Source organism: Nicotiana tabacum, chromosome 8 (genome assembly GCF_000715075.1).
Source record: "Nicotiana tabacum cultivar K326 chromosome 8, ASM71507v2, whole genome shotgun sequence".
Taxonomy (NCBI): domain Eukaryota; kingdom Viridiplantae; phylum Streptophyta; class Magnoliopsida; order Solanales; family Solanaceae; genus Nicotiana; species Nicotiana tabacum.
This window is the reverse complement of record NC_134087.1, coordinates 24777550-24788112: the sequence shown is the minus strand read 5'-3', so window position 1 is coordinate 24788112 and position 10563 is coordinate 24777550. Positions and strand designations below refer to the sequence as shown.

Here is a 10563-nt window from a genome sequence, read left to right as displayed (position 1 = left end):
AGTATTAAATATCTATTTTTTATTTTGCAACAATTTAGATAAAAATGCATAACCTATTTTTATTTTTCTTTAGCGTTTAGTCATGTAATTAATACTCCCTTAATAATCTATTTATTTTAGCATGCCTTAGTACTTTTAGATTATGTTTATTTTTGTTATGGATTTTTAATTAGCAATATTTATATTACATAATTTTATTGTTTTTATTGTTGAAAATTTTAGGATAATGCCATGACACATCTCATATTTTGTATTATTTTCTTGGAAAATACTTTATATAGTTGTATCTTACTAGGATTAAAGAAATATTTTGAGCAAATCTTATATGTTTTGTTCTACGAAGATGTTACCAGAAAACCTCCCGAATAACCCGAAAATTCGAGAAAAATCGAGATTGAAAAACTCGAATTTTATTGGTTTGGTTTGGTCTTTAGATTTAATAACCCGATACAATTGGTTTGGTAATTGTAAAATCCGAACCAATCCGGCCAATGACACTCTTAGGTGAAAATATGTAATTATTATTATTATTATTATTATTATTATTATTATTATTATATAGGTATAGGGGATGAGAAATCTTCTAGGATTTTACTGGGTTGTTGTTGATATGAGATGGGAAATAGGGGAGGGATTACAAATTGGGAATCGAACTTTTACTGTAAATATGTTACTGATGTTATGGCATCATTCGGGTTGATTTTTTTCTTTTTTTGGACATTGTCGTTCGAGGAAAAATATGTAAATTACGTGATAAAAGAATGATGTTAAAGATAGTTTGTCATAAATAGCAGGATATGCAAATATTTGTCATTGCGACAGGGCAGTAAGTACAAAATTTATGAATTGAATAAGGATATTCAGCGACAGTCAAAAGGAAGGTGATCCAATTATGATGAGCCACAGGAAAGATTCATCCCAATCCATTTAAATTGAGATTTGAGAGGGTTGAGATTGAGCAGACAGCATGTACATTGTTTTTTTCACAAATAGAAACCAAACAAACATAAAACATTATAGTACCTCATCTTTGTATAAACAGTTTATAAGATTATACAGCAAAGCAAAGCAAATTCTAAGAGAATTATTGGTTCAAACATGTCTGCTTTATATTTTTGGAAAATTCTTTCTTGGGAAAGCTCTGTTTAGGCCAAACACAGTGAGTCCTCAAAATGGGATTTTTTATATTTATGAGGGGAGAGTCCATAGTTTTAGAAGATTTTGTTCCCATACAAACATGCCATAGATTTCTGAAAATGGATTCCATAGATCAGCTGCTTAGGAATTACACAAGCACCAAACCTTGTTTGTCATGATTCGACCCATACCTCAGACCCAAGATCAAGCATCAACGCTGCTCATAACAACGTACCAAACCAGCTTGACAAGTTGATAACATTTCAAGATCAGCTTGTTTGTAATATACTGTACATCAGTTGCCTAATCCAGCAACATCAACTGACTTATTTTCAGTCTCCCTTTGGCAACCCATAAAAGATAAATAACGACAGAAAAAACCAGTCACATTGTTAACAAGATCCATAGACCAGCCATCAGGGGCGGATCTAGCATATACCGGGCGGGTTCAATTGAACCCATTACTTTTGACGCGGAGTAAAATTTTATATGTAAAAATTCATTAAAATTGCAAAAATAGTATATATGAACCCATAACTAAAAATATAATGGGTTTAATGCTAAATTTTTTGAAAGTTGAACCCATAGGGTCTAAATCCTGGATCCGCCTCTGCTAGCCATAGATGCATGTGTAACAGACTAACAGTGACTTGCATTGGATTGGGATTATGCTTACATTGCCTGAGGATATCCAAAAAATCTATTGGCCTAATTGATTAGGCAAGACCTCTTTAAGCATTTGAGCATTAAGAATTTGCTAACTTATCAAAATAGATAAGTCATCCATCTACTAATCCAATATACATGGAGATTTCAAAATCATGGGAGACTGCTCCACTTGCAAGTCTCCCCATGTTCTCCCTAATAAAGACCCATTCACAAATCAACTTATATGCCAAAGGTGCCCAAAGCAATACCCCGAAACTGCTGAGCAATCCCAAGCAAAAGTATGCCAAAAACACATTTTAAGATCATCCTTTAGTTCTCATGATTGTAATGCTGCCTCTTCCGCCCTCTATGTTAATTTTTGTCTTGCCAACGACAGGTTTCCCAGAAAAAGCTGATGTGGGATAAGAAGGTGGATCTTGATTGCTTTGCTTCGACTTGGATGGTGGTGGAGTGTGTATCTTTTTGTTAATCTCTTTTAACGTCACATCTCCTTGAGCACTGCAGGGTTTGATAAAGCCGAATGGGTACACTACAGAAGATGCACCTTTTTTGGGAGGTTGCATGTATGAATTCCTACCTGAGTACATAGTCATCAGTTAAAAATAGGAGCTCAGTTGCAGCAAGTTTTCCATGTGTTTTCATGCAATATAACTGAAGCAAAAACGTAAACACTGAAAAGCCCACACTATGGACAATATCATAACAAGGGGATTTTTCACAATGTTATGAATTTTTGGCTATTTGAGACTAAGAGAATATGATTAAGTGTAACCATGAATAAGTACCCAGTGTAATCATAGATAAAGTACTAACCTTTGAAAATAATGTTTCCACAAGTACGAACAGAACTGCTTTTAACCATAGTTGTCTCACGTTCTGGCGAGGAATTAATAACCTCTGCAACAGATAAGCTGCCATCAATCAAATATTAAACACGAATAACATGAAAAGGAAGAGAAGAACACCAGCACATAATAAAGAATGTAGAAGAGACAGGGACCAGAAAGGAAGAGAACATCCAAGGGAAAGAGAGATTCTCTACCTATTATGTCAGCTTGAACATCAGGTACTCCAGATGTATTCCTGTTAAACAAAGTGCGTTAGAGCACAGAGCATAATTACAAGTCCTTACAAGCCACGGAAGGCTAAGGATTAAATTTACATATCCTCGGAACCAGGCTGCAACTCAGGATCATTAAAGCAATCGGTAAGCCATTCTTCAGAAGACTCATCCAAACCTTCATGAGCCGAAGATGTTGCACCATCTAGGAAAACATATTCCGTCAATAGGAAATTCAAAAGTTTTAAGCAGATATAGGTTTAGAATAATGTTGCACGGATTGACCTGCATATTCGGATAACCAGTCTGAGACCTCGCATATAGCTTCTTCGAAATATGCATCCCTCTCCTGCATTATCCAACTTCCATGTAGGTCACTTTTTAAAATTGTTTCTATGTCAGATACTTTTTCTGCCTTACCTAGTATCATAAATATGTAATGAAGCAGAATTTAAAAGGTGTATGAGGTTCCTTATAGACCAAATTCCACTACTGATCTGTTGGCTTAACAGCACTCTTAACTTGGTTTCATGTGTGAGAAACAGCTCATGCTATTAATGCTAAAGTATGATTAGTAGTGTGCTACTGTGCTTTGCCAGACATCTCCTCAAAGCACAAGGCAAACATGTAGTAGTAGTAACCTTTGATTTTAAGCAGGTTAATGGAATCTCTTCGTTTGAACCAGAAACATCCAGGATCTCAGCGTCAAATTGCAGCATTCTGCGTCTTTTTACCACTTTAGCAGGTTCTCTGCACTGCTCCAATTCCTTGGTTGTAACATCTGGATCAAACCACTTAAATCACGTTAACATGCTTAAACTGTGCTGAGTACTAGACGATAGAGATAATTGTTATATTTAGATCCTTTACCCTTGACATTGAGTGTCAAGTCACCACAGTCCTTAACTGGAGTGGTCTCATCATCAAAAATGTAGGAAAGATCTTCCTTATTTTCAGTTACACCAGTCCATAAACATTCCGATACGTCTGCTTGAGGCTGCAGCCCTGTTTAACATGGATGACTCGACTCAACTATCTTTCTCACTTGAAATTGCTAGAGACAGTAGCTAAACTTACCAAAGTTCTCACGGTCTTCAAGAAAAGTTTCCCCACATTGCCAATCCCATATCTCGCTGCTACAGTTTCATCAAATAAAACAATCAATCCATTCAATTCTAGATTCGTTTTATAATTAAAATAAATGTACGGACTACCTCTCAACATGTAAAATATTTCACTTGAACAGATCTCATTTTATGATGATTCAAGCATTATCCTTTAAATATATGAACAGCGTCGAAAATTTACATATATACATGTTGATCCAAAAAGTGGGAAATAGAAAAGCCGACACAGAAATGCAGAAAATGCTTGAGACATGATCACCTATAACACAGAAAGTAGAAGCATAAAATTCGAGTCACTAGACCAAATTAGAGGTACACAGCGCCATTATACAATACAATACATAGACAGGCAGAACTGTAATAAAATTTAAGGAGAAATGATAAAAGACCACTTGTATCTACCATTAATCACCCAATGGGAAACACATTACAAAATAAATGCTAATGGGAACATCAACTAGTAATAAAATAGAGACAATTAATAACGGATATCAGAAATTAATAAGAGAGTGAAACCAGGATTTTAAGTACAGTAAGTGGAACTTAACGAAAATAGGTAGCATTTGTTTTGCAAACTCATTATAAACTTCAAACAAACGACTCTTATAGTATAAATAAAAGAAAGAAAGAAAACATTATGTGTGTCAGTGTGTGTGTGTATGTGTAATTTAACCCGAACTGGTGCCTTCACACTATGCCATTATGATAAAATTGAAAATACAAACTCCGGCAATTCAATTTCCAGCATTTTCACGACTAACAAAGTTGAACTACAGAACTGAAACATCAATCTAAGCAAAGCCAAGAGAAACAATAATAAACCCAATATATCACTAAAAAAAAGCACGAAAATTGGAGAAAAAAAATTACAACGACGCACTCAAAAGGAATAAAAAAACTACCTGTTACTATCGAAATCCATGGGCAGATCAGGCATCGCCATTAACCGCTCAACTGTTTTACTCTTAAAAATAGCCGGCAGAGAAGATCAACAGAAAAAGGGTAAAGAGAGTAAATGAGAAAATGATGGGTGCTATAGTTACTGCTATATTGAAGAAAGTGCCCGACCAGGGAGTTGGTCTATACTCTATATTTTAGATAACCACAAAAAAAAATTCTTAAGTTTTGAGTGGGTGCGCTATTTTATTGCGATTTATGTACACTGGTCTTTAGTTAGTCTTCTTATATAAATGATGAGTTTCCTCCATTACAGCGAGAGAGTATATAGTGGCCCTCAAAGTCCGTTATTTTATGGGACCCACTACTCTCTGTCTCCAACATACTTCCCAATTCTTTCCTTTTGTTTTGCGTGACTTCTTTTAATTAATGTGGTCCTTCTAAGTTTTAAGGTATTCCTATTTTCTTTCTTATATTTCAAATAAGATGAGATATATTTTTTTTTAATCTATTAATGATATATTTTTAATTTTAAAAATAATTTAACTTAACTTAAAAAATAGACTTTGAAATTCTTGGCGTACAATAAGCGTGTCTTGCTACGTGCGCCAAATCGACAATGGGTAGAGGGAGCTGGGGAAGGCTCAGGCACTCAACAGCTGACGATAGAAGCTTTTAAGCGAAGTGGAGGGGGCAAGGAAGCAATTGCATCATTGGAACAATTGGGAGCTGGAAAGGAAGATTGGCCACCTTTGGTGCTTAAGGGGGAGGAATTCCAAACTCCGACGAGTATTGGGGTAGACGGCAGAGGGGTAACAAGTCCCAATTCCGAAAAAAATGGTGGAAATCAATTGGTATCGAATCAGAAAGCGCTGCAGGTGAATAATGTGACAAATTCGACTGCTAATGCTCCAGATCTGGGCAGGTCAGCGGGTGATGTAATCTCGGGTGCTCAGAGAAGCTTAAATTTAGTGAAATCAGTGGAGTGCAACCCAAATAATGGTGTGGCCAAAGAGGGGTCCAAACTGGTGGTAACAAATCCTGGTGATAACACTAGAGTGCAAAATTTGAACAAAACAGTGGAGCATGCACCTTTGGGGATTCAGATGGACAAATCCACAGCAAATCCAACTGGAACAAGGGAATGGAAAAACTTATTTGTGGGTAATAGAATGGCGGCAAGGGGTATGAACTTAAGCTTTGTAGCCCCAGTTGTGAAGGATGGGGAGAAGATTATTGAACTAAACAGGGAGGAAATAGAAAAAGAAAATGCAAAGTGGAGGCAAGCATTGATACTGTATGTGGTAGGTGATACCCCGACCATTGGAGCTCTCGAGAGATTTATTTCAGCGCATTGGAATTTTGCCTCAAAACCAAAAGTTTTCTATCACAATGATGGATACTTTGTAGCGAGGTTCAATTGCATGGAAGACAGGGACGAGGTACTCTACTCAGGACCATACACAATCAGCAATAAGCCAATAATTATAAAACCATGGAGAGCGAGCTTTGATTTTCAGGTTGAAGTACTTCAAACTGTTCCAATATGGGCTAAATTCCCAAATCTTCCCCTAAGCTGCTGGGGAATGGATTCACTAAGCAGAACTAGAAGTGGGCTAGGGATTCCCTTATATGCTGACAAGTGCACAACAAAAGTAGAACGGATTTTGTATGCTAGGATCCTAATTGAAATGGATGTTACCAGAGAATTACCAACTAGGATCAAGGTGTTAGATCCTAATGGGAGAATTTTTGAACAAGAAGTGGAGTATGACTAGGTACCAGCATATTGCCCTCACTGTTTACAGGTTGGCCACACTTGTAAACCAATGCAAAAACAGCCTCCAGCCATAGCTCCAAAGATAAAGATTACAAACCCAAAACAAGCTTGGATAAAGAAACCTGAGAAGACTGCGGATACACAGGTGTGAGCCACAAAAGGTGACCAACTAGTACAGCAAGAGAAGGAAGCCCAGGTCACAAAAAATTCCAGTCTAGTAGGGAATCCATCAACAGATCAATGGCAACTTGCAAGGAGAAAATCTGCCATGAAAGGAGTTCAAAATGTAGCAGAGTAGAAGGTGAATGTATCAAATGGCTTTAGTCCCCTTGGTGAACAGAATTTTCAGTATGTGATGCATATTGGATGTGCTGAGGAGAACAAAGGACAGAGTAGCTATAGTAAGGATCCTGGGGATTCAAACACTCTTTTTATCCCAGTATGAATCTGATAACTTGGAATGTGATGGGTTTAAACAAACCCTATAAGCAGAAGGAATTTAGGGCGTTTATGAAGTGTAGCAATCATAGTTGTTCTTGAGCATAGGGTGAAAGAGCAAAATGTAGCTAAAACAACTGAGAAAATTGCAAAGGGTTGGAGCTGGCACCATAACTATAATCATAGCAACAGAGGTCAAATTTGGATTCTATGGGACCCAAACTACATTACCTATAATATGGTGAGTATGTCTGATCAATACATACATGGGGTGGTGACCATACAGAGGTTGAATCTGAAGTTCAATTTTACTACCATTTATGGATTACATACCATTAAGGACAGGAAGCAGATGTGGGCTAATTTGAGAGCACTGAACCAGCTACAAATAGAGCCCTGGCTGGTCATGGGTGATTTCAATACCATCTCACACGCAGAGGACAAACAATGTGGAGCACCAGTTCATGAAGGAGAGATCAGAGACTTTAACGACTATTTAGTGGATACAAATATGAATGAAATGAGATATATTGGTAGATGGTTTACATGGACTAACAACCATGTATTCAGTAAAATTGATAGGGCCTTAGTTAATGCTGAGTGGATGATCAGGTTCCCTAAAAAAGAGGTCCTTGTACTGGATCCAAATCTTTCTGATCATTCCCCGTTATGTATTAAAATGGATGAGGAGAATTTTCAGGGGCCAAGAACTTTTAGTTTTCTAAACTGCATAGCGGAGCATCACAATTTCCTGAAAGTTGTAAATGAAGCATGGCAAATACCTATGGGAGGAAGTTGGATGAATAGAGTGTGGATGAGGCTGAAAGGTATGAAAGAAGGGCTGAAGCAGATTAATACAAAGGAATTAAGAGGAATAGATTAGAGAATCAAGATCCCGAGGAAGTAACTTGCAGAGGTCCAAGCACAAATGAAGAGTCATGATCACAATCCAACTTTATTAGCACAGGAAAAAAATACAAAAAAATAGCTGAAGAATTGGGATACCATAGAGGAAAACATATTGAGGCAGAATCACGAGTTCAATGGTTAAATTTGGAAGACTCAAATAATGCTTTCTTCTTTGCAAACATGAAGAATAGGGTGACCTAAAATAAGATCAGGAATTTGATCAATACAGATGGTATTTTATTGCAGACTCAAGAAGCCATTAATGGGGAGATTATCGCTTTCTACAAGAATTTATTGGGATCCGCAGCCTCTCAACTGCCTGCTATAAATACTAGTGTTATGAAGGAAGGTAGCATCTTGGACAGACAACATCAACTATACCTTATAGCACCAGTTACCATGGATGAGGTAGTTCAAGCTCTAAAGGATATAAATGACTTAAAGGCTCCGGTATGTGATGGCTACAATGTTGTGTTCTTCAAAAAAGCTTGGTCTGTTGTTGGAGAGGATACTACAAAAGTTGTTTTGGAATTCTTTGCTTCAGGATACATGCATGAACCTGTAAATTACACCACTACTACTCTCATACCTAAAGTAAAAAACCCTTTAAGAGTGGCGGAGTTCATGCCTATTTCATGTTGCACTATACTCTACAAACTGATTTCAAAGATTACAACACATAGACTACATCAAGTCATGGATATTCTAGTGGATTCTAGCCAATCTGCATTTGTGCCAGGAAGAGTGATTACTGATAACATTATCATGAGTCACGAATTTGTTAAAGGGTATGGACGGAAAGGAATATCGCCTAGATGTATGTTGAAGATCGATATGAAGAAGGCATATGATTCGGTGGAATGGCCTTTTCTGGAGCAAATTCTTATTAGCTTAAACTTTCCGGCAATGTTTGTAAGATGAATAATGGTATGTGTGAGTCCTGTATCCTATTCAGTTATCATCAATGGGGTACCTACTGACCCTTTCAAAGCAAAGAAAGGGCTAAGGTAAGGGGACCCTCTATCCCCATTTCTATTTGTGTTGGCAATGGAATATTTGAATAGACGACTGAAGACTCTTAAAAGACAACCTGATTTTAATTTCCATCCAAAATGTGAGAAGCTGAATATTACCTACCTTGGGTTTGCAGATGATTTGTTATTCTTTTGTAGAGGGGATCCTATATCGGTTAGAATGATGTATGACTGCTTTCAAGAGGTCTCCACAACCTCTGGTCTGTCTGCAAATGCTGAGAAAAGCTCCATTTATTTTGGAAGTGTATGTAGAGAAGATCAAAATGCCATCTTGCAGGAATTGGGATTCTTACAAGGGGAGCTACATTTCAGGTATCTGGGGATTCCTTTGAGTATCAAAAAGATTATTGTGATGCAATTCAAACTATTGTTGGACAGAATGCTGAGCAAAATCACATAATGGACTGCAAAGTTCCTATACTATGCTGGGCGAGTTTAGCTGATAAAGCCTGTGTTATTCTCTATACAAATCTTCTGGTCACAAGTCTTTGTTCTACCAAATGATTGAGTCACTATGTAGAAGATTCCTATGGACTGGTGGGGCTGACATATCAAAGAAAGCACTAATAGCTTGGGATCGACTATGTTATCCAAAGTCTGCTGGGGGTCTTAGTCTATTTGATATATATGCCTGGAATAGAGCTGACATATGTAAACATCTATGGAATGTATGTGGGAAAAAAGACAAGCTGTGGATTAGATGGGTTCATGCCTATTATATCAAGCAAGGTAGAATATGGAATGCAAAGGTTGATAAAGCTTCATAGGTGGTCAAAAAGATCCTAAATGCAAAAGGAATATTTGAACAAGCTGGATATACAGAGGATCAGGTAACTCAAATGACTAGATTCTCCACAAAAGAAGTGTATTGCAAAATTAGGGGGATTTCCAAAAAGTTGATTGGAGAAGACTAATTTGTAACAATCCTGGATCACCAAGGTGGGTATTTATACTCTATATTGCTATCCATATAAGGCTTCTCACCAAAGATAGGGTTGCAAAGTGGAGGCCTGCGGACGACTCGAAGTGTCCATTGTGCAATAATGAAGACGAGTCTATTGAGCATCTATTTTTCCTTTGCCAGTACTCTGCTACCATATGGGATGGGATATTGGGCTGGCAAGGGATTGCTAGGAAATCCAAGGGGTAGCAGGAGGAAGTTGGCTGGGCTGTAAGGCACGGACAGGGGAAGTCTTCAACTGCAATTCTATATAGAATGACTTTGGCCTGTTGTGTGTACTGTATTTGGCACGAGAGGAATACAAGACTGTTTCAACACAAAGGGAGAACTACATGGATACTGAAAAGGCAAATTATCCAAGAGGTTCATAGTAGAAGTGCGATGTTTCCTATAATACATAGGAGGTTGGAAAGTTTGAATTTTATCCTTAAGAGTAAGTAATGAATGTATTAGAGTGTGATAGAGGAAGTGTAGAATGCTGACTTGGGGCTATATGTCCAAGTCTGTTGGAAGTTTTGTTTTTTTGTCTTGAGCTGTACATATTATACTTG

At 37.3% G+C, this 10563-nt stretch overlaps 2 protein-coding genes across 5 annotated transcripts; one reads left to right on the top strand and one right to left on the bottom strand.

The window, feature by feature from the left end:
• Positions 1-1675: 1675 nt before the first annotated feature.
• On the bottom strand, positions 1676-5180 carry LOC107820214 (protein XRI1). 4 transcript variants are annotated; one of them, XM_016646447.2, is made up of 9 exons: positions 4896-5180; positions 3944-4002; positions 3737-3871; positions 3508-3647; positions 3152-3215; positions 2969-3071; positions 2849-2889; positions 2620-2703; positions 1676-2383 (listed from the first exon to the last, which is right to left on the bottom strand). In XM_016646447.2, exons 1-9 carry the CDS (start codon positions 4934-4936, stop codon positions 2109-2111), a joined length of 942 nt encoding a protein of 313 aa, XP_016501933.1. In that variant the 5' UTR covers positions 4937-5180; the 3' UTR covers positions 1676-2108. The 4 variants fall into 4 exon arrangements, with proteins under 4 accessions (XP_016501933.1, XP_016501934.1, XP_016501935.1 ...); XM_016646448.2 differs by having other exon boundaries at positions 3944-3999; positions 4896-5168; XM_016646449.2 differs by lacking the exon at positions 3737-3871 and having other exon boundaries at positions 4896-5168.
• A 1134-nt stretch (positions 5181-6314) lies between these two features.
• Positions 6315-7991, top strand: LOC142163006 (uncharacterized). Its single transcript, XM_075220249.1, has 4 exons — positions 6315-6617; positions 6699-6815; positions 7011-7109; positions 7395-7991. The coding sequence occupies exons 1-4, from the start codon at positions 6315-6317 to the stop codon at positions 7989-7991; spliced, it is 1116 nt and encodes a 371-aa protein (XP_075076350.1).
• The last annotated feature ends 2572 nt before the right edge of the window (positions 7992-10563 follow it).

Bases quoted from the DNA above. Each gene is read 5' to 3' on its own strand.
- LOC107820214 (XM_016646447.2), bottom strand. From the start codon at position 4,936: ATGGCGATGCCTGATCTGCCCATGGATTTCGATAGTAACAG. The intron at 3,872-3,943 runs GTAAGTTTAGCT...CATGTTAAACAG, and splicing joins TGAAGACCGTGAGAACTTTG to GGCTGCAGCCTCAAGCAGAC. The intron at 3,216-3,507 runs GTTACTACTACT...TGGATAATGCAG, and splicing joins TAACCTGCTTAAAATCAAAG to GAGAGGGATGCATATTTCGA.
- LOC142163006 (XM_075220249.1), top strand. From the start codon at position 6,315: ATGGAAGACAGGGACGAGGTACTCTACTCAGGACCATACACAATCAGC. The intron at 6,816-7,010 runs GTGTGAGCCACA...CTTGGTGAACAG, and splicing joins AGAAGACTGCGGATACACAG to AATTTTCAGTATGTGATGCA. The intron at 7,110-7,394 runs GTATGAATCTGA...GTGACCATACAG, and splicing joins CAAACACTCTTTTTATCCCA to AGGTTGAATCTGAAGTTCAA.